The 26,097-nt window shown below is 50.2% G+C and overlaps 2 protein-coding genes across 4 annotated transcripts in view; both read left to right on the top strand.

Annotated features, from left to right (window-relative positions):
• Positions 1–6,604, top strand: part of SMARCC1 (SWI/SNF related, matrix associated, actin dependent regulator of chromatin subfamily c member 1) — a 181,105-nt gene extending 174,501 nt beyond the window's left edge. Inside the window, exons 27-28 of one of the 3 annotated variants that reach the window (XM_061196677.1) lie at positions 1,675–1,851; positions 4,190–6,604. In XM_061196677.1, coding sequence (XP_061052660.1) covers positions 1,675–1,851; positions 4,190–4,287 — 275 coding nt within the window. In that variant the 3' untranslated portion in view covers positions 4,288–6,604. Of the gene's footprint in view, positions 1–1,674; positions 1,852–3,175; positions 3,563–3,617; positions 3,871–4,189 lie in introns of those variants that run through there. The other 2 variants (XM_061196678.1, XM_061196679.1) reach the window with 2 other exon arrangements.
• A 6,099-nt stretch (positions 6,605–12,703) lies between these two features.
• On the top strand, positions 12,704–25,857 carry CSPG5 (chondroitin sulfate proteoglycan 5). Its single transcript, XM_061195327.1, is given in 6 exon segments — positions 12,704–12,800; positions 13,494–14,607; positions 17,409–17,597; positions 19,455–19,566; positions 19,568–19,612; positions 25,696–25,857. Coding segments are annotated over 6 exon segments (1,719 nt in total).
• Positions 25,858–26,097: the final 240 nt, after the last annotated feature.

The following is a 26,097-nucleotide window of genomic DNA, read 5'->3' as shown; positions in this document are numbered from 1 at the left end:
ACTTGCTGTTCTTCTCATCCTGAGGCATAAGGTTGATGCCTCCCTATGCTTTTAAAAAATAGTCCCCCAAAGACAGTGGACCACTTCTCTTCCTGACTCTTGTATCTCACTGGGGTTCTCTTCATTGACACCCTGTAGTGAAAGGCTCCGCTCTTTGAGTCCTGGCTCATGGAACAGACACTGGAAATAGATGGTGTGAGGCTTGAAGCTTTGTGTGTCTTTCTTAAGACAGGCCTTTTTCTAAGCACTGACAGAGGATTCTTCACTTGAGTTATCTCCAGTACTGCTCTATATATTTTAGTTGCCAGTTAGCTGTCTGGTAGTCCCATCTTCCAAGCTTGAACCTCAAGTGTTCTTATTTCCAGCTGTCTCAGGACTATGCCTAGAAGCCTGTATTCAGTTTCATATAGTTGACCTTACATAGGTGTGTTAATGTCCCTAGATTAAAAAAAGAAAGAAAGAAAAAACTATAATAGATTCTCTTTCCTTATTCTGTAGAGATTATAATTTGTCCTTATATATAGCGTCAGCCTTGGTTTGTGCCCATTAAACAATTCTCCTTTGTTTGTGGCTCTTTAAAGCCAAGCCCAGGAGCCAGACCACTGAGTTGAAGAATTAATACATATCCACCACCATATCTAAGGGAGGATTGGCTAACTGCAACCAAATCTGGCCTATGTCCTATTTTTGTAGGGGCCATAGGCTAAGAATGGTTTTTACAGTTTAAGTGGTTGGGGAAAACTCGAAAGAATATTTATGTCACATGAAAATTATGTGAAATTCACATTTCAGAGTCCATAAATAAAGATGTTTAGGTAACCTATTTGTTATATATTGTCTGACTGCCTTCATACTACAGTAGCAAAGTTAAATAGTTGTGACAGAGGCCATATGGCCTGCCAAGTCCAAATACTTACTATCTGGCTCTTTACAGAACAAGTTTGCTGAAAGTTCTAAAGACTCAGTGTGAAACTGAATGCAGGATGTATTTCACTGTCCTTATGTCTAGCGTCTCCCATTATGCACATCAAAGCAATAGGAAGAGATGAAGGAGTTGCCTGTCTCCCGTGTGTCTCCCCCACCATGGTTCTCCAGAGCCAGTGCTTCCTGGTTGGGGAGAGAGGGAGAGATTTTTTTGTGAACAGGACTTTAGGATTCCAATTAGAATCCCTTTTTAATTGTGATTTCACAGTAGTGATCAATACTCTTTCAGGCATACACATTCCCACATAGCCTGTGCGTGAAGCTCAATCTGGACTGAGCTTCAGTCCTTGGACTGTGCACTGACTTGCTGTTAAAGTCCTTCTCTCTGCTCCCTGTGGGTCTTTGCTTGGCATTTTGTGTCCTCAGGAAGATATTGGACAATCCATTGTTCACCCAAACTAACCAGAATGAATGCTTTCTTTTAAGGATGTTTGGTAACTGCTTCTTACAGCTACTACCTACCTATAGCAGGGTTTAGGGTAATCATTCACTTCACAGATCTGCCCCATTATCCCTCTGTCCCCCTACCCCACCCCAAATTAAAAGCTGGACAGAGAGATTATTACAGATTATTGCTCTGTTGATCTTTCTAATTGTTTTGGAGGGTTTGGAGGGTGTTTTCTCGGGCAGTGAGTTGATTCCTTTTTTTCCTAGTACATTTACCTCAGTACTTTAAATCTCCCTCCACAGGTCAGATACCAGGTCCAGGTTCCATGATGCCTGGGCAGCCCATGCCAGGCCGCATGATGTCCACCGTTGCAGCCAACATCCACCCCCCTGGGAGTGGCCCTACCCCTCCTGGTATGCCTCCAATCCCAGGAAACATCTTAGGACCCCGGGTACCCCTCACGGCACCTAACGGCATGTGTAAGTAGCAAGGTGGGAGATGCATTACCCCCGGGTCTTTTAGGGAGGGCTATACACAGGGAGGCAGGCTTTTTGTTCTCTCTGGGGTTTGACAGGTCCATGGACAGTATGACCTGTGAGAGTGGGTTCCAAAAGACTGGTTTTTTAGTCATTGCTCTTCAGCACCCCTGATGGACAGGTACCCAGGTGATGAGTGCAAAGTGCTCCCAGTTAGTCGGGCTCTTATGCCATACATAGCCTTCGTGGCATGCACTCGTGACTCCAGGGTCTGTTGGGAGGCCAGGGGCATGCCTTGCCCACGCCTGTTTAAGCCTCTGTAATTTGAATCTTGGAAGACATACAGAGCTACTGGTAGTTATTTTCCCTATAGGAGCCTTTTATGGATTCAGGGTTTAAAAGTGGTAGGTGTAAAGAAAAGAATAGGATCTGGTTTAGGGCAGGAATAACAAGTAAGTTTCTTGTAGCCATTTTGATATATTCGTAGTGGCTGCTTAGACTAAGGAAGGAGTGTTCGGGGCTGTGTTGAGAAGGAATTTGAGGTCTTAGCAGGCTCCATGGAGAAGGCTCAGATGCTGCTGAACGATGTCTGCCTGGTGGTATGTGCAAAGCCAGCTAGCTCATTTCTGCCATGGAGCCCTTGTTCTGCTCCAATCCTGGCTTCCAGAGGATTGCATCAGAGCCTGGCCTGCCCTTTACTCCTGTAGACCAGGAGTAATGATCCCAAAATGCAGCCGATAGTGGCCATGTTCCCAGCCACATGTGTGATCCCAGGTCCATTTAGAAGTCACGTATGTGAGGAGGAGTTAGCTCCTGTTCACAATACAGAGAGCTAGGACGCATAGGAATTCCTGGCCTCCAGGAGCTTTAGTTGGGAAAATACGAAAAGAACAAGTGGATAGTAGTATAGGGTTTACCATAAGTTAGGCGAGGCTGTGAAGTGACTTGAGTTCACTGTAGTTCTCTGGGAGACTTCCTAGGGCCAGGAGGCAGGGACTATCGACAGAGGTACATCTCCTTTCTCATTGGACCCACAGGGGCAAGGACAAAGTAGGTGCACAGAAGAAAGACAGCAATTGAGCTGGGTCAATATAGGATCACAGCAATAGAAAAAGGTATCTCTGTTGAGTCAGTGGTCAGAGGCCGTAGTCTAGTGGGTACCTCTTTTCCTTGGCAAGAAAATCCTTGCCTTGCCGCCTTACAGGCAGTATACAAATGTGCTGGCTGATAAGGAGGTTTGACCAGTTTGCCCATCCCCGTTGCAGAGATAATGTCATTGGTCTTTACCACTGTCATGTCCTGCTGATAACCCGCAATTTGTGTACAGGATTCCATCCTAAAGGGCCCTCAGTGGAGCACCTTGAGAATGTGGAAGGTTTGCTCCCGATCACTTCCTGCCACAAGTGAATTTCAGGGATTCTGAACCGCTGACTTGGCTCCAGGGCACTGGGCAGGCCTCATCAGGCGAGTCGCTTCCCGTCGTCAGGCCCTGGTTTTCTCCACTGCAAGATGACACAAAGGATTAGATCAGTGGGCTTCAAAATGCTTTGAAAGCCTTAGCAGTTTGGTGGAAACCTCCTAGGGGGAAAATTGGGTGAATTGACTGGTAAGGAAGGCTGCAGTTTAATTATTTGTTTCATATGTTTTCATTTCCGGCAAAATCTAGTTTAAAAATCCCTGGATTAAATTATATCCAGGGTTCCTTTGAAAAGCAGCTAAAATTGAAACAGGAAAGAGCCCCAGACGCTCATACTAATTGTTCCCTTCAGGACCTGACCTAGTTTTGGCCAAAAATCCAAGGACTGCAGTTCAGGAGCTGTGGGGCCTCCCAGGACTGTCCAACTTGTCAGCAGCTGCCTCAAGTGAAGCTTTCTGGCCCTGCTGGAGATAGTTAATATCAGCAAGAAGTTTCTGATAATCTATTTTGTGCCCAGGCTAGGCACTATGAGAGAAAGAAAAGAAGACGCAGAACTTGCCCAGGAAGGAGCTTATCATTTAACTGAAGAAATAAAATTAGCAGCGAGAACCATTAAAATACAATAAAATCAAAATATAATTAAGTTCTGAAAAGGTCTGGAGTGATTCTTGGAAGGGGTGGGCCTTGAAGGAGATTGGGGCAGATTCAGACACCTCCCCACTCCCCCAACCTCACGGGTCAGGGGAAGCAACATGAGCAGTGACCTGGAGGTCCAGATGGACCTGCGCCACGTAGATCGCAGCGGCAGCAGTGCCTCACAGGCGATAAAGAAACCTCCTCCTTAAGTCATTTTTCTCTGAATGGGCTCTTTCCCGAGCCCCTGTGTTTCCAGCAATGATGAGTTACTTCTGGATGTGTTTGCAGATCCCCCTCCGCCGCAGCAGCAGCCACCTCCTCCACCACCTGCAGATGGAGTCCCTCCGCCTCCCGCTCCAGGCCCATCAGCCTCGGCTGCGCCCTAGCCTGGAAGATGCAGGGGACGTCCACGCCCAGCGCCACCAGCTGGAGTGGGGATGACGGGACTTGTGTTCCTCAGCTTCCTTGGGTTTCTTTCAGGATTTTTCTTCTTGCAGCCCCAAGCACACATCCCATATTTCCCCATTTCTCTTGCCACCCCTGTCCATGCTCTGACACGTCTTGTGTTAGGTCCTCCTCCAACACTCAGGGGGAAGCCTGTGGTGACAGTGTGCCCTGGTCATCCTAAAAATACCCAGCGTCTCCCTGTCCTGGTACGGGGTATGCTGACAGTTTATCTGCAGGTCCTGTCAACATTAGTATTTCTATGTCATTTTTGCTCTCCTGCAGTTTTTTTGCTTTGTCTTATGCTTTTATGGATAATGCTTTATAATCATTATCTTTTTCTTTTTTGGGGGGGGTGTCATTATTTCTTTAAAGGAGAGCATCCTAAGTTAATAGGAACCAAAAAATAGTGATGGGCAGAGGGGATAGCCAGAAGGGATAAACCTTAAGGCATTATAAGTGACCTTATTTCTGCTTATCTGAGCTAAGAATGGTGCTGATGGTGAAGGTTCATGAGACTTTTGCCACACATGGATGCACCAGAATTAAAAGAGATGGGGAAAGGGATCCCACTGATTTCATCCCTAGTGAGGACTGTGAGAGCCTCCAGCCTGCCTGGCAGAACATCCCCCTTTAGTCCTTGGTAGGGGAGAGCACAAGCATTAGAACAGATCCACTTCTTCCCCAGGCCCACTGGTTCTGGTTTTCTATGCAGATGGTTTGTTAGATTCTGGGGGCGGGGGCGGGGGGTTGTTTTTCTGAGGGCAGCGTGAGCTTTGAGGGCTGCATTTGGGAGGCATTCCTTAGTTCCTTAGACTAGCCAGGAAAGTTTTGGGTGTCTAGGGCAACAGCCACCCAATGAATCTAGCCCACCATTCACTGCTTTGTATGCATTCTTTTTTTCTCCCTCTTTAAAAAAAAAAAACCTTAAAAAAAAAAAGTAAGTAGATAGTGCTGATAAACATTTTAGCTCATGGAACTTGGTTAGGTTGGCTGTGGGTACAAGTCCCCAAACTACCTCTTGCAGTAGCCAGGGTGAAGGATTTAGTGAAGCGGTACTTTAGGTTTGGGGTGGGATTGGAGAAGTGGGGCAAGATCAACAGTCTCTCATCCCTTCTCCCTTCCCTGTCTGAGATCTCACATTCCATCTATCACAGGGTTGTCAAAGAGATGCTGTGGGTACCAAGGAACTCACTTGGCAATCAGAGCATCATGCTTTGAGGGTGAGGTGCTTGGGCTAGGAGAGTGGAATACCATTCCAGAGGAAGAGCCACAAAAATGCCTTAATATGAGCCCATTTCTACCCCTGCTGATGAGTGACTTAAGAGTTCTTGGTTTTCTCTTCTTGTCCTTCTTCCCTCCCCTCTGTCTTTCCATGGGTGGGGAAAGGGTGTTTTGAGTAGAACTTGATTTCCAAAGCACCTGGCTTCTTCACAGTCTCAAGTGGCAGTTTCATTTAGAATGCAAAGTGGAACATCTTTTGGATACCTTTTCTATATATTCTATAAAGCTTTACATATGTGAGAGTGTGGGAAGGTGTTTATAAAACACCCTAGAACTTTCTTCCTTAATATCAGAAAGCAAAAAAAGAAAAAATTAAACCATAATTAAGATTTGCCTTTCAAACCCTCAGGTGTTACCTCTAACCAGGTGGCCCTGGTCACCATCAGAGTACTGGAACCAAGGAGACCTTGTTCCTTTTTTGAGTTTATTCTGGACTCTTGGAGTGGAAATGAGCTTGTTCCTACTGGAGTTTAATTCCATTGCTTTTGACTCCAGAAAGACCCCCGTGCCTTTTGACAATGGCCAGGGTTTTATTTTCACACCAGTCTTTCCCAAAGGAAACTCATTCCAAATACTTACCTTTTACACTGAGGTCTTAGAAGGAAAATGGAATTCTGGTTCATACTGTGGTCTCTTGTAACCTCAGGTCTTTAATGTGATCACTTTCAAATTTAAAAGATCCAGGTGGAAGTATTTTTACTATGCTGATAATCTACAGAATACCTGAATTCTTAACACTGCTATGTTTCAGTGTAAGTGGTGACATTTTCTCTTTATGTCTGATCTGGTTTCATTCCTGTAATACAGCCACCCGATTTTGTGAGGGGGGGAATAATATGTGGTTTTTGTACAAACATGTTTCTCAATGTGTTATTTTGGAAAAGTGAAGAGGGAGTTTTGGGAGATTGGAAGAAGTTCATCAAGAAGGCCTAATCTCCCTCTTTTTCAGTGAATAAATGGAACATCATTTCTGGATTCTAGTCCCATTCTCTGCGTTCATGTACCAGTTTCTTCATGTGTCCCAAGAAGAGTCTAAATATTCAGCCTCACCTGGTCTTGGTCATCAATTAATGTTCAGTGGTGCGGGTTTCCTGACTGGCTGACCACCTTCTCACCTTCATGAGGCTTAAGGAACATATGGTTGATGTGCCTTGCCCACTTTTTATTTCCATGGTCAAAGTGGAGAAAGATGAGTGGAAGTTCTCCAGGAAGGGTGGCCAACATCCTGGCACCTCCAAGAGAGGAGTAGTTCTGCTTGGTGCAGTAGAGAATGTTTGTCAGGTTGCAGTTTAGACAGCCTCAAGTTGGAGGCAGGCATTGAGGGCAGATGATTCTGTGAACTTTGATACGCTCTCATGGACAGCCTTTGAGCACCCACAGGTGCACGCTGTGTGCAGAAAACAGAAACCAATGCTTTCAAGATGCTTGTGAACCCAATGGAGCAAAAGAAGCGGATTCTGTGTCTGCCAGGAGGTGAAAACTTGGCTCTTCATGGAAGTGTGCCACCTGATGGTGCTGTGCTTTCTGACCTGTTCGACTCTTCCCTCTAGTAAAGAGTGCTAGAGCCAGCTGGGTCTCACAGGACTCCTACACTTCCCTCAAGGTTATGAGGAAAGTTAATCCTTGATTCAATCTGAAGACTGGTTTATAAACCTGAGTGTGAATTCTTTTTAGAGCACACCAAGACATGTACAATTAACCAGGTTTCCACAGGTTCCTCAGATCCTTCCTGTGGAATGATTCCCCCAAATGCGATTAAGAACAGCAGTTTTCCAACTTCAGTGCAGGTCAGGATCACCTGCGAGTTTAACATACAGCTTCTGGGCCCTATCCTCAAAGCTTCTGATTCAGCAGGTTTGGGGTGTGTTCTGAAATTTTGCCTTTTTAACAGATTCCCAGGACATCCTGATGCAGCTAGTCATGGGACCACTCTTTGAGAACTACTGGTTAAGAAGATTGTATGGTAGAGCAAGCTCTCTGCAGTTCCTGACAGTCATTCTGTGAGCCCGTTAGTCTAGTAAACATTTGAGAGCCTACTGTGTGGCAGGCACTAGAACTTGGATGCAGTCATTATTATGAATAAGGTAAGGCAAGGCCCCTGTACTCCAGGCCGCTTACATTTTTGTAGAAAAATGGGGGATAGGGTATATGGTCTGGAGGATACCAGACCATAAATAGTTTAGATAGTGCTAAGTGTTCATGAAGTAAAAGGAAGAGTCTATTCAGTTGTTTTCTGGGGGACAGTGTATATTAGTCTGTGAATTGGATGTTCTTTCATGATTTCTGTCCTGTGAGGTTTGGTAACCTGAGGGTTGACTTTCATTCCTGAAAACCTCCATCTGAATAATCAGACAACTCTTTCATCTGGATACGCAATGCCAACTAACCCCTGTTCTTTCTGCAAACCTCTGCCTGTGATTTTTATTATAAAGCCCCTGCTTTCTACAGTTCCAAGAGCATAGCTGTTATTCAGTTGCTCCACTATTGTTGAAGGGGGGACTTCTTCCTGGGAACAATGTGAAAGCACCTTGATCCCCTGTTAATGGATTATCTCCACTTAAGTCATCTTTCAGAAAGAGATGGAAAGATACATTCTTGAAGGAAATGCTGCCTGCCTTCAAGCCCAGGACGCTTGACGTTGGACCTCCTTGTGAACAGCTCCCCTGAACTTCATTTCCCTGTGGCTCGCTTTAGCCCTGCTACTACTCTTGTCATTAGGAAGCACCTTTGATCCTGAACTTCTTAATACAGAGCTGAGACAGGACTGCCATACCCAAAGGGTGACTAAAAGGGTAGAAGGAGAGAGTTCTATAAATGAACCTAGACAAAGTTTCCAAAATTAATTATAGCTACTTCTCTCTTGGACCACCCATCCCTATTCCAGCTCTCATGGGACCCCAGCGGAAGAGAGCCTTGTCTTGTCCCCTGTCTTCTTGCTCCTGGCCTGCCCTGTAGAACTGGAGCCGTCTTTACTCCTTACTGCCCCCAGAGGCCTTTCCAGGCCCCTCCAAACCCATGAGGAGCAGCCAGGTGACTGATTTCTGACAGCCAGCTTACACCACTACCTACCCCTAGGGTACGGCCTTTGCAGGCCTCAGCAAAATCATCATGCCTAAATACAGTACAGTCACCACTGCTGTCAAACAGCTGTGACACGAAGGGAAACACTTCCCACTCTGGTTCTGTGGCTGTCTTCCCTCACTATCAGGTGGTCCTGAAGGGCTTAGGAAGTGGGCGGGGCTCTTGATTTCTTTGGCTGGTTTGGCCCTGACACTAATGGATTTTCCACGGCCATCCAAATTGACTGTGGCATTCCTTGTTCCAGTCTGCATATTCTGCGGTAGCGGCGGGGTTCCCGAGAAGCACTTAGGTTGCCTGCTGAGGCAGCAGGACTCTTCTGCAAGAAGACAAGCCTGGTTGCTCCACGTCTGAGGCTGTGTTGACATGTGCTGTGTGGCTTTCTCCCAGCTGACTTGGCTTTGGGGTAATGAAGTTCAGGGGACCTGCCAATTTTGTAGCAGACCCACTCCCCAGACAAGATGACCGCTTCCAGGTTGTAATGTCTTTTTCTAAGATGAGAGCACTTGTGCAAGTTGAGAATCCAGAGCTTCCAGAGAGAGGAGGTGGTGGTCAGCACAAAGAACTCAGGCCCCCGCCCCTTGGCTCTTCCCTTCTTCTGGTAAAGGCGCAAGAAGGACCATTCCCAGCAGCCCATCACCAAAAATGTCACAGAGCTGACTGCCCTGCAGCCCAGAACCAGGTATCTCTATGCAGCACACTGGCAGGAAAGAAGCCATGCTAGATGCCCCTTTCTGACTCATACAGGACGTAAGTCTGGACTGCTGTGTTGTACTCTGTTAAGAGAACACAGCATTAACTTTTAAACACCCAGGTGGAAGTGGTGGGCAGGGAGAGAGGCTGGACTTCCATTCTGCCAAGTGAGGCCCTACCTCTGCATCCTGATTCCTCTTCTGAAATTAAGAAGCAAGAATGAAAAGCCTCCATATTAAAATGAAAAGATTTGAAATTAAGATCTTAGTTCAAATCCTAGCCTTACCACTTACTTAGCATGATCTCAGCGTCCATTTGCAAGTGTGTAAAATGACCAGTAAAACATTAATAGTATGGTTGTGCAGAATAAGACAAATTAGAGCACTAGGAAAACTAAAAACTCAGAAAAATGGTAGTGGTTACTACTGAGGACTTAAAGCCAGGAACTGTGCTACTTCCTGTTGAGACTGAAGTATGCCCCCAGCCACAGCAACAGGAGCAGCTATGCCCTGGACAGCAGCCCCCTGGCGAAGTCAGTGGCTTTCTATGCACAGGGCGGCAGGCTGTAGCCATGGCAATGGGCCTTGTGCCTTCCTTGGTACTGCCAAACCCAGTGGGAACTTCAGAGGCATGCAGAAGCCATTGCCTCAAAGCATCCCTGATGCCCAAATGCACCAGACTTGAATGTGGGGACATGGGTGTAAGCTGTAGAGAGAGGTCAATTTCCCTTTCACTCTCCAGTTTCTATGCCTACCCTAGTAGCCCTTGTGCCCAGAAAAAAAAGAAAATCACATTCATTTGACACTGTATGGTTACCACTTTCACACATGAGACAGGATACTGACTCTCCCAAGGTCACACAGATCTGATGCCGAATCCTGCTGTTGCAGTCACACTCCACTGCCTTGACGAGCTTCTGCTGTCTGTCTTGTGGAGGTGCCACCTAACCAGGTGTGCTGTGCTCGGTTCTGAAAGTGCTGGTGAGATCTGCTAGGGAGGATCAGAATGAAACTGAATGGCAACAGTTGAGTTAAAATCCCCAAATGAAGAAAGTAGTAACAGAATCTGTCTCCAGGGAAGGGAAGATGGTCATTGAGGAAGGAGATAGTTCATATTTTAACTTTATTTTATACCATGTGCTTGTTTTACTTAATTCAAAAATTGAATTTAAAAGGATATACTTAAATATTTAACAAAGTGTATTAAAATGAGCTAATAAACTGGGGTAGGTAGAGCTTTATCAGAGGGATGGGAAAAGGGCCCCCATCCAGACCTTTCTTGTGAAAAACACAGGAGTGGTTGTCATGCTGTAGGCACCAGAGGACCCATCTGTGAGGCTTCCTTCCCACAAAGACTGGCCTCAGGAAGGAGGAGGTAGGCATGTACACCAAGGTCCTCCACTCTGACAGCCATCACCCAAGAGTCAAGGAGACACAGAGAAGAAGAGCAACACAGAGACTTGTACATAAGGCCAAAAAAAAAAAAGCTACAGGAAAGCAGAGATGGTGTTGGAGGGTGCATTAGTGCCTCTGTGGCAACAGGCAAGTGCAAAGTCTTGCCTGGCCCTCTGCTCAGAAAAGGTTGTATTTCAAACTGGTATTTACTCTCCCAGTGGCAACATGAAGCCATGGAAAGAGCCTCAGCAAGTCCGCCCCTTTGCAGGAAGCTCCAGACCCACGGTTCTGGGGTGGGAGTACGATGGTTGCCATTCATTCATTTATGCCTCCTCCCCACCTTAGGGAGCCTCCCTCTGCACGAGGAGCTGTACACTCAAGTGTCTTGCAGTTCAATAGAGAATTGCTGTAGACAATGAGATCAGGGCCAAAGTGTCTAACTACTTGGGTCAGGCTGAGAAGGCTTCAGGGATGGGAAGGTGATAGGAACTGAGCTTTCTGAGTTAAGGAGTTTGCCAGGCAGACCTGGAGAGGAGGGAACAACCAGCACAAGCAAGTAGACTGCAGCAGATCTAGTTCCAGTTAGAGAAACGAGCTTTGAATCAAGGCAACCCCATCCAGAGACATGTACTAGAAAGAGATTAGGAGAATCTCCATCTTGGTCACTTACGTGATTCCCTAGTGACAGAAATGAGAGTTTCTCAAATACCAGAGTTGCCACATCTCAAGCAGTGACCCCAGATATCATTTGGGTTACCAGAAGATCAAGAGGCAGACAGTCGGTTTGGTGGACAAATTAGGTGACTAGGCGGTGACTCCCCAGCAAGCAGGGATCCAGAGATGAGTGGTTTTGGACGGCAGAGTGAGCTTTGGACAGGGCCCACAGACTTTAACACGTGGCCTGGCGTCCGCGTGTCCCCAGGCTGTGATCTAGGCCGCTAGCGACTACCCACCAACCTGAGCTTTGGTGGCCCGGGACACATGGTGGGGGGGGGGGCAATGTATCCTGGAGAGGGAGGAAGGAACCGGCATTAAAGGCCGCTCCCCAGGCTGCCCTGAGGAGGCGAGAGGGAAGGCATTGTAGCCACAGTTCCAGGAAGGTCTTGCCCCCTGCTCCTGGGATGCGTTCCGTCCGGCCTGGCTGTGCAAGGTCGGGGGCTTTGGCTGCAGACGGATTAGGTCTGATCCGATTAGGGCCTGGGAGGTCCACTTCGCCCCCTTGCCTGGCGCTGTCAGCGCCCGTCCCGCCCTCGTGGGGACTCGGAGACCTCCCGGAGACCCTTCTCCGCCCCGAACACAGGGTTGGCGCAGAAATCCGAGAGGCTCCGTGCCCCCCAGGTTTGGCTCACTGCCACACCGCGGGCTCGGGCTTCCGTCCCCTGCGGCCCTTCCGAGCCCCGCCCCGAGCCTGCGGGTGTCTGCGCCCCCGCCTCCTTACTTGTCGCTTGGCGGGTGGGTTCCTCGCGGGTGGGGGCCCCGTGCCAGCCCTCCACGGGGAGGGCGGGACCGCGGCCCCGCCCCGCAGGTCTCCCGCCAGTGCACCTGGCAGCTAACGCCACCCGCGGCGCTGTGCGCCTGCACCCGCGCTACCCAACGTCCGTTTGTCTCCGCATCCGGAGCCGGGGGTCTGTCTGTCCCCCTGGCAGGCGGACTGAGCAGGGCAGGCGTCAGAGCTACGTGCGGCGGGGCGGGCGGGGTGGGGGCGGCGCTGAGCGCGGCAGCCGCGGCGAGGGAGGTGGGGAGGCGCGGCGCGCCGGGGACAGCGGCGGACGGCGGTGGCGGCATGCGGCTTCTCCCGTTGCCCATCGTGGGCTGATACGTCCGCAGCACCGGCGGGAGGCGCGGCGGCCGGCGAGCCGAGGGCGCAGCCAGCCGGGCAGACCGCGGGCAGCGGTCGGGACGCCGCGCCATGGGTCGAGCCGAGGGCGGGGGCCCGGGTCGGGGGCCGCCGCCGCTGCTGCTGCTTCTGGGGGCCACGCTGGTCCTCGCCACTGGGGCCGCACCGGGTAGGTACCGACAGCGACCGGGACCCCAGCAGCTCTCGCGCCCCACCCTGAGCCAGGGTCCCACTGGCTTCGGGTACAGGCGGAGTCTGCGAGCTGTGGCAAGGGGGCGGGGCAGCGCCTTGCCTGCAGCCCGGGCGGGGGAAGGGGCGCACGAGGAGATGGGGCACTTGGGGAAAGCCGAGTGGTGGGTGGCGGCCCCGACTCTGGTGTGCGGACCCAGGTGTTGGCTGGGGGAGGGGCCTGGTGGGCGGAGCCTGAGGGTGAGACTTCGGGGCGGGACCTGGAGGTGATGGGTGGGCAAGAGAATGCGAGTTCGGGGCGGGGCCCTAAGGGTGCGACTTCTGGGCGGGGCCTGGAGGTGGAGTGGAGCCCCGAGGGTAAGACTTATGCCAGGAGCTGGAGTCGGGGGCCTCCCTGGTTAGACTGCGGGTGGTGTAGGGGGCGGGGCCTTACGCTTGGGGGCGGGGCCTGAGCGAGGAAACGTTTGGCTGGGTGTGTTCCCTGGCTTATGGGGCGGGCTCGGGGCGGGCTCGGGGCGGGACTTAAAGATGGGGCGTGGCCTTGGGAAATCTTGACGCTGAGGCTTAGGGCTGGCGGGGGTCTGGGAGAGCAGCCGCGGCGGGGCGGGGCGCAGCCCAAGGCCCTACCACGCCCGCTGCCCTGACGCCAGGCCCCTCTCCCTCCCGCCCACAGTGCGTGAGGCGGGCAGAGCCGTCGAGGCAGACAGGCAGGTGAAGAGAGTCCTGGCATGGGAGCCGCGTGCTAACGACACGCGGGAGAAGGCCGGCCCACCAGCAGCTGGGGAAGATGAGACCTCTCGGACTGCGCCCGGCGGCGAGCATGCCGTGGTGGGCCCTGGGGTCGGGCCAGAGGAGGCTCTGGAGGCATCGGCGGCGGTGACGGACACAGCCTGGCTGGAGGCGGACAGCCCAGGCCTGGGCGGAGTGACGGCAGAGGCGGGCAGCGGCGACACCCAGGCCCTTCCAGCCACGCTCCCGGCTCCCGACGAGGCCCTCGGGCAGTCATCGACGGCCCCCGCCACCCCCGAGGCTACAGAGGCCAGCGGGCCACCCTCCCCCACCCCTGGCGACAAGCTGAGCCCAGACCCTGAACTCCCCAAGGAGAGCCCCTTGGAGGTTTGGCTGAACCTGGGAGGCAGCACACCTGACCCTCATGGGCCAGAGCCCACGTACCCCTTTCAGGGCACACTGGAGCCCCACACGGCGTCAGATATAATTGACATCGACTACTTCGAAGGATTGGATGGTGAGGGCCGTGGCGCCGACCTGGGGAGCTTCCCCGGGTCTCCAGGTACCTCAGAGCACCACCCTGATCCTGGAGGAGAGACCCCTTCCTGGAGCCTGCTTGACTTATACGATGACTTCACCCCGTTTGATGAGTCTGATTTCTACCCTACCACATCCTTCTATGATGATTTGGATGAAGAAGAGGAGGAAGAGGAGGATGACAAGGACGCAGGAGGAGGCAGAGACCTGGAAGATGAAAATGACCTTCTAATGCCCACTGAGAAACCTGGTCTGGGGCCCGGGACAGGCCAGCCCACTGGTCGGTGGCATGCTGTCCCTCCACAGCATACTCTGGGGATGGTCCCCGGCAGCAGCATCGCCCTCAGGCCCCGCCCAGGAGAGCCAGGCAGGGACCTGGCCCCAAGCGAGAATGGCACTGAGTGCCGCAGTGGCTTTGTGCGACATAACGGCTCCTGCCGGTCAGTGTGCGACCTCTTCCCAAGTTACTGTCACAATGGCGGCCAGTGCTACCTGGTGGAGAACATAGGGGCCTTCTGCAGGTAAGGGTGTGACAGGCAGGTTCCCCGGGGGCTTGTCAGAGAGCTCCTGGAGAGGGCATGGGAGGCTGCCTCAGCAGAGAGGGGAATGTGACAGGCACAGCTTCCCAGAGCTTGTGCATTCACGGAAGTCCCAGGTCAAGGGATAGTCACAGCAAATATTCTATAGAATTACATCTTACATGCACTTCCTGTGATCTCATCACTAGGAGAGTTTCCTCAGAAATAAGATTGTGTATTTCCTCTAAGTGTTGTGTCCTTTACTAAACCAGTAAACTATAGAGGCAAAATGAAAAGGTTTTGGGAAAGGCCTTTGCTGGCCTGAGGGCAAGTTCTTGTTGGCGAGTTCTGACTAAACTAGCAGAAGGAGTAGGCCCATAACGTACTGGGAGGAGAGATAACTGCTGACCACTCCCTCTGAGCCATGTGTGTGGCAGGAGGAAGGCCCTGTGACCCTGTGGGGCACATGCCTGGGGTGGCACGTAAAGTCACAGTGAAGACCTTCTTGTTGGGAGCAGACCCAGAGAGCAGCCACTCAAACAGGTCAAGTCAAGCAGAGTATCTTTCCTGGCATAGCAGATGTGGTGGGGTTTCTTGACTTCGGGTAGTGGCTTTGCCCCTCCTACCTTGATTGTTGTCTTCCTGGGGACACCCAATCCAGCGTATTTTAAAGACCCAGAGAGTTTAGTGTCAGAGTAAAGATATTGTCTGCAACCACCATCCCATGCCTCATCAGTAATTACCCCATACACCTGCCGTCACGGCAAGGTAGTTAACCTGCTGGAGAGCTCACTGGCTTATTCTGGAAGAAGCACAAGTCCGAGGTGACCTGGGTGGTTTGCTTGTCTCCATCCTTTACAGGCCCTAGAAGTGGCATGGACGCCTCAGATTCTTCCTGGGACTTGTTTCCACTGGTCCTAGGAGAAGCATTTCTGTAATCTGGGTGTCTCTTTTTAAAGTGTCATTCCTGATGTTTCTTTTTCTTGGTCTCTTTGGAGGTATGTGAAGAATTCAAATTTCTGTAGGTCTTAATGTTCTGGTAGAAGAATAACATACAGAATGCATGAATGCTGTGCCTTTGGCATTAAAGCTTAAGTTCCAGTTCCTTCCTATGAAGTTCTTCTTCCCTGTAAATGATCATGACGTTAGCATCACTCATATAGGGTGTGTCCACACAGTTCTGATTGGAGTTGTCCAGCCATTGCCAAAAAGAGGAACTGTGATCAAGAAATTATGGCAACGAGACCTTGCTGGTTGGTTAAGGGCTACCAGAAATATGAGGAAACCCTGGGATTTTGCTCCTCAGCCTCTAGTTGGGGGGACTACAGTAATGATTTTAGCCTGGGAACTATGGAATCTCTGCAAAAATCATTATCTTTCAACCTATTGGGGGCCTGAGTTTTCACCTTCAAAGTAAGCTCCCCATCAGAGTATGAAATTTGGAGCCCTTGCTGCCTCTGGAGAGCTAGACAGTTCCCAGAACCTCCTGGAGCGATCAGAGGACTCCCAAATGGAAGAGTAAACGTGTCCTCACTGAGCAGCATGCCTGTACTGACCATGGATCCTCCAGTGGGTCCTGCCTCAGAAGGGCTTCACACAAGTCCACTCCAGCTCCCCTTGCACAGCTTCCATCCCAGGATCACACTGGGCCTCCCTACCAGAGATTCCTCCTCTGGTGGGTACACCCAGGCCCAGCCCTGGCTTGGAAACTGTTTTGCATCCCACTCACAGGAGGCTGCTGAGCCCTTGGTTGCAGACTGCAGCATGCCTTTGTCTCTGTCACACCGACCACTGCAGAGAAATGAGCAGAGCTATGGCAGAACTTCTCTAGAATGGTTGGTTAGAGGGATCTTCTTTCCCCGCCATCCTCCAACAGCCCCCCATGACTGCAAAGGGGCAGTTGGAAAAGAGAGAATTCCCTGCTAACCTCGTATCCCTGCCCTATTCTAGGTGTGGAGTACCTAATTCTTCCATGCAAAATTTCCCTGTTTCTGGACCCCTTTCTCTTGTCTGTCATTCACCCTGAGGTTCATGTCCTCCCTCCTTTGCCTGCCTCTGTATCCTTCCACATTTTTCCTCTTTGAAGCAGCCTGGTTCCCATGGAAACAGCAATGTCACTGGAAGAGTTGGAGCCTGGGAATGTCCCAAGGGCAGGAGAAAGTCACTCAACGAAAGGACTGAAACCACCCAGAGGGTTGATTCTCACTCTGCTTTCATGACAGTTCTCATGGTAATAGGACTGGAAGCTTTAGGGGCAGCACTTTGGGAGCTGCAGAGATAAGGGAGAATATACGTCTGTCTTTGTGCTTGTCCTTGTCTGTTGCTTCCTTATTTTTCAGTGTCTGGTTAGCCACGTGAACTAGATGGGACTGCAATGCCACAAGATAGGTTTTTCACGTTGTGTAGGGCGGATCCTACTACTTTGTAGCTGTAGCTCCTGTTGGTCTTGTTTTCCATCTTTTTTTTTTTCACCAGAGCCCAGGGGGGTTGGGGCGGTCTGGGGGGTCTGGGAGAATCCTGTGATTATTCTCACTGAGGTGGAAAATGAGGGTTCCCTTCCCTCCTCGAAACTGAGTTTGCTCAGTTTCTCAGCTCCCCGGTTACCTCATTTGTGTCATGAACCTCTTCATGGAATGGTTGTAAGGACAAGGCAACAATAGCAACCATAAGGTCTGCACAGATGGGGGCCCCAAAGTCCCACTAGGAGCAGGCTGTTGAGGGCAGTCCTGGGGTCAGGGGCCAGGCCCTCACTGTGGCCACGGCTGCCAGCCCGTCGCCTCAGTCTCGCCCTGTCACTGCTGCAGGTGCAACACGCAGGACTACATCTGGCACAAGGGGATGCGCTGCGAGTCCATCATCACTGACTTCCAGGTGATGTGTGTGGCCGTAGGCTCGGCCGCCCTTGTGCTGCTCCTGCTCTTCATGATGACGGTGTTCTTCGCCAAGAAGCTCTACCTGCTCAAGACAGAGAACACCAAGCTGCGCAGGACCAGGTGAGTCTGTGACAGCCAACCCCACCCCATCTGATCCAGGGATGTGGTCCTGAGGGTTTCTGGCACCTGCTCTCCATCCCTGGTTGTGTTTTTCATACCAAAAATTCACCCAAGCGTAACCATTCCTACACAGAATGTGCTGGAATTGCAGCAGAGGTTAAGCCCCTGTGGCACACTGCAGCTGCCCAGCACCATTCCTCACACACACACACACCGCCGTATAGAAGGTGCTTAGAAAAGGTAACCAGAGTATAGCAGCTCCCAACTCTGCTCAAATAAGTTACTGTGCTCAGTGCCCCACCCCCACCTGACTGCACCTGCTTCCTGGGTCTCTGACAGCCCGTGGCCAGCGTGAGGATTTCGCTCACAAATCAGCATGAAGTGACTCCAGGTCCCTCAGATCTGCCGTCACTCAATACCAGCTCCTCCTCAGTGAGAGGGTCTAGCACTGCAGTGCATTGCTTTCCAAACTTGTCAGCCCTTGGTCCAGGCAGAAGGGCAGAGGACTCAAGGAAGTCCTCTTTCCCCCTCCTAAGTAGAATGTGGGGGGTGGTGAGACCCCGGCCCTCACTTTCTCCACTGTGGATTCTAAGGGCCGTGTGGGGATATGGAGTCTCATTTCAGCTCTTCTCTTAGCAGAGGAGTGACTGCTGTGCACATGTGAGAATCAGCATGCATTTACCCTTTAAGCCCATGCTTGAACACTCGAATGTGACCTTACACACTATGAGAGAATCACTGTGATCACTAAGCAAAGTAAAGAACCTTCTGAAATGTCACAGGAGTCATAGAAGGAGGAGACTGGAGTTCAGCTTCCTCGGGACCCAAGAGACAATTTATGCAGAACTGCCGCCCACCCCCCCTTTCAACCTGTTGTCCAAGTAATCCCCTCCCCCTGACCCGAGACTCCCTCCAGAGAACGTGACTGAAGGACTTGCCCCGGGTCCTGGGAAAAGGACAAAACGCCATCTGTTGCTCCTTTGCTGGGTGAACTCGTGAGATGTGCAGATGCCAGCAGCTCTCTGCAGCCTTTCAACTAACCGTTGTGGGCCTGCAAGGGCCTCTCCATTGTGCCTGTGCATTGAGGCAGGGCTGTATCTGTGCATGTGATCACAAGCCAAGACCCTTGGCTCCTCACGCTGACACCAGGGGGTTGGAGTGGCGGGGAGGGTCAGGGTGGGGATGGGACCACCGATCAGGGCTGCTGCTGTTAGGAGAGAAGAAGCAGCTGCCAGGCGAGTGGAGAAGCAAGAGCTGAGGCCCAGGGAAGGGCCTCCTTCTAGGTCGTCCTCCTGTAGCTGGTTATGCGTTTTGTGCAAAACATGGCTCCCGCAGCCCTTCAGCTCAAATGCCAACTCCCTTTTTTCCCTCTGCATACCTTCTTTCTTTCCCAAGCCTGGTTACTGCTCTGAAAATGCTACATGTACCCAGTGCACTACAGATACTGCTGCAGTTTATTGATGCTAAGATACACTTTTTTTTTCACACATTAACATCTCATAAACTGGATTGTATCTTACAGTCGCTGGCGTCTTATAACCACTGTTGGCCTGATGGCAGTCATGATGTAGTTGTAATTGTCTAGCATGCACAAACGTGGTCATAGCTGTTCATATCATTGTCAGTTCTTTATCTAAAGTCTAAATGAGCTCCTTAAAGTGTGTAATAAAAACTCTAGGTGATAAGAAAGCATTGGATCATGGTTTAAATGGTAGAAGATTTTTCTTAGTGGTACATCAAATAGTGGTGCATCTGTGGCGTTTGATGAAATACAGTACCTGACCCATGAAGCTTCTATCAGATTTCGCTGTGATCGTTTCACTTACATTTTTCCCTTCTCTCTTCTGTCCTAACCAGCAAATTCCGGACCCCGTCTGAGCTCCACAATGATAACTTCTCCCTCTCCACCATTGCCGAGGGCTCTCACCCAAATGTAAGGAAACTTTGCAACGCTCCCCATACCTGCTCCCCCCCATGCCTGTGCCTTGGCTCTCTATGATAATGTTATCTGTCAGGTAACTTGTCTTCTTCACATCTGTCCTTGTGCAGGCTCCAGCCCCTGGCCACATCTCTGGTCCACTTCAGAGTGTGGAGCCACTCTTCAGAGCTCTGAGGATCAGGATAGGGCAGGCAGTTGGGGCCGTGAAAGTGAGCATAAGGGCGTGATGGTGTACCACTTCCTGGACAAGCAAAGTTATACAAAGTACAGAAGATCTGTTTCTAGGATGACACATGATTTTTAGCTTCATCTAGGCTTTAGAAGTCTGATTTTTGTCTTTCTATTTTCTATATCAAGGAGAAAGGCTCCGCTTTCATTGCTAGGGAATTTCCTGCTGGTCATTGAAGCAAATGGTGGTTGCTCTTTGGGATGAGTGGGAAAACCTCTGGGATGGCTGGAAAAACAGTGTCTTTGACACTGTTTTGAGGACCCTAAAAATGAGCAGGCTTATTCACATTGGTTACGGCTGAGGTGAGCACAAAACACTTATGGTAAGGTGGAAGCATAAGTCTAGGGGTAAATCTGTCCTTAGGAGGATAGGCTCATAAATATAAGTTGAAACCCAATAAAAGGTCCCAACAGACCATTTTCTAAAGACACTGGCCCAGTGTGTTATCTGGACCAGACTAACCAGTCAAATACTGGGTACTGTCAGAATTTCAGAAATTAAGCAGAAACCATCCAAGCCGCAAATCATATCAGATCCAAACGCAAGAATTCTGCACATGACACAGGCTCCATACCTCCAGGTAAATGCATCATTACACAGATAACGGAGTGAAACTAAGACTTTTCAGATGGAAGTAGTGGAGTTTAAGAGGAAATTTTGAAGAAGTTCTTTGAAATAATGGGCCATAGAGTATAAGAGCTCACAGGGGCCCTCACAGTCTAGGCCAGTGCTGTCCAGAGGGACTTTCTGTGAGATAGAAAAGTTGTGTGTCTGTACTGTCCACTACAGCAGCCATCAGCTACCTGTGGCTTCAGAACTCTCGGAATGTGGCTAGTGCCACCATATTGGACAGCACAGATCTAGACCATTGTCTTCTTTTTATAGGTGGGGAAAGTGTAGCCCCAGAAGGGGAAAGAGAGAATAATAGTACATGAGACCTTGATCACCAAATCCCAGAAAAGAAAAGCTTGGCCTGGTGGAGGAGGAGCAAAGGGGTCTATTTAAAATAAGAAATGAAAGAGGCCAATTCAGGATAATTTTTTAAAGTCTTTGATATAAAGGGTAGAGAAAGAACATACTTGGTATGCACCAAGATATTAATAAGTTCAAGATGGACATAATAACCAAGAGAACAACATGTCCTGTAATTGCTGAGATTGGTAACCACTTTAATCAACCCACAAGGATATAGGATGAGCCTTATCTTGGGACACCCTATCCCTACCTTACCAGGCCCCTTGCAGTGATGTGCATTTAGTTGTCATTTATGGACTACTAGTGAATGATGGCCTGCCATAGGGTCTCTCAGGTCCACTGTCTGATCTGCCGTCTCGTACATGTGGGACAGCAGGCCTGACCCATACAGTGGTGCCTGCAGTCAGGGTGTTTGTTGTCCATGGAGTGCGAGGGTCCTTAGCAAAGTTTCTGACTCATGCATTTCTGGCACCCTTGTTATGTCCACCTTTCCTCTTCACAAAGATGGAGGGGAAAGAAACAGCTCCTCTTGGAGGCCTTGGTTGCATGAGCCAATACAAAGGTTTCCAGTTCTTCTTGGCTGAGCCAACTTTGTGAAAGCAAGGCATTTGTCCATGAAAGCTGCCACTGACCTTGAGTTCAGCATATGGCAAAACAGAGGGGCTTCCCTGGTGATGCAGTGGTTAAGAACCCGCCTGCCAACGCAGGAGACACGGGTTCGAGCCCTGGTCCGGGAAGATCCCACATGGCACGGAGCAACTAAGCCCGTGCACCACAACCACTGAGCCTGCGCTCTAGAGCCCGCGAGCCACAACTACTGAGCCCGTGTGCCACAACTACTGAAGCCCACCCACCTAGAGCCCGTGCTCCCAACAAAAGAATCCACCACAATGAGAAGCCCAAGCACTGCAACGAAGAGTAGCCCCCATGCGCCGCAACTAGAGAAAAAAGCATGTACAAAGACCCAGTGCAGCCAAAAATAAATAGATAAATAAATAAATTTTAAAAAAAAGAATATGGCAAAACAGAAATGGAATGGAGCAGGGTGGTCAGCCATGGTAGACTCTGCCTGGGAAGGGCCATGGGGTTGTCTGGGCAGCACTCGGGGCATCCTTCAGCGAAGTCGTGCTCTCTGGCTCCTCTTGGATCTTGAGGGCCATTTCCACCTGGCATCCTTCCCTCAGCTTGTGCCCCAGGACACATCCTGTCCTCTCTGCCAAAGCTCTGAGCATGTGAGGGGGTGACTCTCCTGTCCAGCAGGTGGATTTTCTACAAACTCCATCTCTAATTCCCTCCACCCAGCCCAGAAGTCAGACTCGGTCATAGTCAAGATCTTGTGGGCATTGACAGTTAAGACAGTTGCCGCTTTATGATGAAGTGGAGCCCTAGCCCTTGCTTCAGCCACCGCAGTGATTGCTTACAAGCGATGCGAGCAGCAGGATGAAAGTGAGAAAACCTCCAGGTGAGCTAGGAGCTGAAACGAGGGCACCTGAGTCAAGCCTGCTCATTTAGTCTCCCCATCCCTCTCCCTTCACCCCTCAAATTTCCTTGTTGGTTTTGGCATCTCCTAAAATTTTGGAGAGTTTTATTTGTCTTAGTAGAGGGGTTATTTCTTTTACATAAGTCAAGGAGATTGAATGGGTCATTTTCCTACCCAGTTTCAGTAATCTCTATAAGCCACACTCTGAAAAGATTTCAAACAAACAAACAAAAAAAACCCATGCTGCTTTGGGTCTGGTGGGGGAAGGGTCCATGGCTGGTGTCTGTGTAGGGGGCACGTCCCTTTCCTCTCCTACATGCATCACTCTGTGCTGCTCCTCGCCTGGGCCCTCTGGACTGACCTGGGGCCCTGTGGCTGGTGAGCCAGCGGCCGAGTGCGTGTGAGTCTTCTGGAGCTGAGCAGCCAGCCTAGGAAAGGAACTTCGGGAGGAAAAGGAAAAGCCCGAAGCTCCTCAGCCCCTGCTGTGGAGGTTTGCCGTTTTCCAGGAGGAATGGCGAGTGTGTAGGAAGCCGGGCGCTCTCCAGCTGCACAGCGTGAGTGAAGTCACCTGAACTCCACGGGCAAACTGCCCAAGTGCTGAGAGCCGCCCTGCTGGTTCTCACAGCTGTGCTGTTAGAGCAATGCCATGGCTGTAACTTGGTCCTCCTGCGATTTGACAGACCTTCCAAGATGTCCCTTAGTGTTTCCCACCGCCATCCCGCCCCCCAATTTAAACCTTTCTTACTTCCCAGTCTCTGTTTCTTCCATGTATTTGGTGAAACACTGACTGCCCGCCCCATTCTGATAGAGGCTTGTTTCTGGACAAGTAGGCGTCCAGGCCTGAACCCCTGGCTGAAGGATGCCCATGCGGCTGGGGCAGAATGCCAGAAATAGTTCCCAGGACACAGCCCAGAGAGAAGTCCAGTTCCCTCTGGATGAGGGACTTCCACCAAATCAAAGGCACATAATCCTTCTGCTGAGGGATTCAGCAACCCTAGGCTTAAGAGGATGGAGTTCTGAGGGCAACACTTGGACTAGGACAGCTCCATCTTGGTCTAGACACGCCCTCACCCGTTCTACATGTTGAAGGTACTTAGCTCATCTCATAGCATTGTCTGGATACCTGTGTTCCTTATTTTTAGGATCTACTTCTTCCTCCCATTGACCCAGAAGGCAGCTTTCTCATCTGTCCAAATCCCATAAGCCCTCACGGTGCCAGTTTTAATTTGGGTCCCCACCTTCATGGCATCACAGTTTTGATGCCCAGGTCTATAAGACTCACTAAATCCACTTTTTTCACATTATGAGAATATCCCTGTGCCCCTGTATCCCCCCAAGGTGTGTGTGATGGGGCGGGAGCAGGGGCAGTTATCTTGAAAAACATGAAAGTGAGTTCCACGCTTGTAAGAGGAGAGGTGAGTACAGGCCATCCTGTTTTGCTTCAAGTTTTGCTGTGATCCAAAGTCCATTCTACTCAGGGTCTCAAGCGATCATGCCCAGCGTCTCCCCCCACACAATACAGAAGTTCTGCCTCATTCTGCTTCCCTCTCTATAAAAAACCTGTGTGTGTGTGTGTGTGTGTGTGTGTGTGTGTGTGTGTACAAAATACACAATATATCAGGGCAATCTTTCCATCTCAGCACATATACATTTATGCCATTGAACAGTTTTTTCTAAACCTCTGCAAGCAGTGGTAGAAAATATCAAGTGCCTATGCGTGCTGTGCGCAGCTGCCTTGCCTGAAACCTGCCTCAGCACAGAATGAAGTTCATTTCCTCTTGTGCTTGTCTCACTGGAAATGGGGAACATGTGTTCCGCTGTTGTCTGTAAATTACTCCTGAGGTCTTTGAAACTCTATCAAATTGTTCTGTTCAAGCCGGTCTTCTGGGAAAGTGCTAAGTGAGGCTGGAGCAAGGGGCAGGTAACAGTGATTTCTACATGCACAGTACGTTTAAACACCCGTAGCATCCGATGTAGGCCTGGAGCCTTTCCCTACTTTCCAACTAGTCACTTGCCTGACCTAGTGCCATTATGGGTCAAACTCAGTAGCAGGGAGCATGGACAAGAGCTCACAGTTTTTTTGGTTTTTAAAAATTTATTTTATTTATTTGTTTATTTTTGGCTGCGTTGGGTCTTCGTTGCTGTGCGCGGTCTTTCTCTAGTTGCGGTGAGCAGGGGCTTGTCTTTGTTGGGGTGCGCGGGCTTCTCATTTTGGTGGCTTCTCTTGTTGCAGAGCCTGGGCTCTGGGTGCACGGGCTCAGTAGTTGTAGCACACGGGCTCTAGAGCGCAGGCTCAGTAGTTGTGGCGCACGGGCTTAGTTGCTCCGCGGCATGTGGGATCTTCCCAGACCAGGGCTCGAACCCGTGTCCCCTGCATTGGCAGGCGGATTCTTAACCACTGCGCCACCGGGGAAGCCCAAGCTCACAGTTTTGTGGAGAATGCCCTGGTCCTTAAGCATGATGAGTACCTTGAATTTTGGTTAAAGCAAGAAAGGTCTGAGCTAGCTGATCAGATAGGGATGTTACCCTTCTTGCCATCCATGAACCTGCCTGGGTAGCTACACGACCTCTTTGATCAGCACAGTTCCAAGCACTTGAGAAAGAACTGAGGCCCATTGAGTCGCACAGGGTAAAATCCCCTCAGGCGGTCCTAAAGGAAAAGAGTAGTGGGAAGGCAGGTGTTGCTGTAAGAGCTCTCTGAATGCAGAGCCGGAGCACTGTGTACTGGTGTGGGTTTCCTGAAAACCTTTAACAAATTCAGTTCCGGTTCAGGAGCTTGTCACAGGGCTGCAGGCAGCACACTTGGATAGGCAGGAGGGCACGGGTACCAGTCAGAGATGGGTTGCGAACCAGCAGCACAGGGCTTGGATTGAGGAAACACCTTGTAAGTTAGCATCTTTTGGTAGATAAATTCTGATAGGAAGAGGCTAACACTTCTCCAGCCTCTAGTCAGAGAACATATATTTGCTGTGGGGAGAGAGGCCCTAATTTTGCCGGGAACAGCTCTGCACCTGACCACAGTCCAGTTTGTGCCCCACTGAATACACCGACAAGTCATGTTCCTGATCAAGACCTTTTTGTGAGAGCAGAACTCAACAAGATGGAGGGCCGTGTGAAGAGGGGCCAGGCAGAGCTCACCAACAGGTGAGGCTTTAGAGGGACCAGGCCAAGTATTAAAAGGGACTGTTTCTCCCCAGTCTCTGCCAAAGAGAAAACCTCAGACTGGCCTAAGTTAAAGGTATTTGTAATGCAATTACCTGTCAAGTTTTCATCTATATCTGGCCGGTGTTTTTGAGAATGATGTTCCTAAAAAGTAGCTGCTAATGAGTCTCTTTGGTTCATTCATGTCTCAGAGCTTTCTTCCTTTTTTCAGTTATGATTCTTTCAGCCAAATTGAAAAATCTGAGATGTTATTTGATCCCTCTACCCACTGTCTCCTTCCCACCCCTCCCTCACCTTTTTTTTCCTCTTTCAGGATGATTCTAGTGCTCCCCATAAAATCCAGGAAGCTCTCAAGTCCTGCCTGAAAGAGGAGGAGCCATTTAACATTCAGAACTCCATGTCGCCCAAACTCGAGGGTGGCAAAGGTGACCAGGCCGACTTGGAGGTGAATTGTCTTCAGAACAACTTAACCTAAAGCAGAGCAAGAAGAGAGGAAATGGGAGCGGGGGCGGGGGGGGGGGGGGTCGGGCAGGGGAAGAAGAATTATCTCCTCTTGTACAGAGTATTTCTTGTAACCATTTGTTAAACTCCTTTCTTTTTTCTGATCTCATGGCATGCTTTGGTGTATTTTGTACAGGAGGGAAAAAACACAAAATATGAAAAGAACCTAAAGAGAATTGCATACGTTGGATTGTTTTGTCTGTGCTGTCTGTAC

The sequence above is a fragment of the Eubalaena glacialis genome, chromosome 7 (assembly GCF_028564815.1).
Source record: "Eubalaena glacialis isolate mEubGla1 chromosome 7, mEubGla1.1.hap2.+ XY, whole genome shotgun sequence".
Lineage (NCBI taxonomy): Eukaryota > Metazoa > Chordata > Mammalia > Artiodactyla > Balaenidae > Eubalaena > Eubalaena glacialis.
Note: the sequence above shows the minus strand (reverse complement) of the source record. Positions and strands in the feature narration are given on the sequence as shown.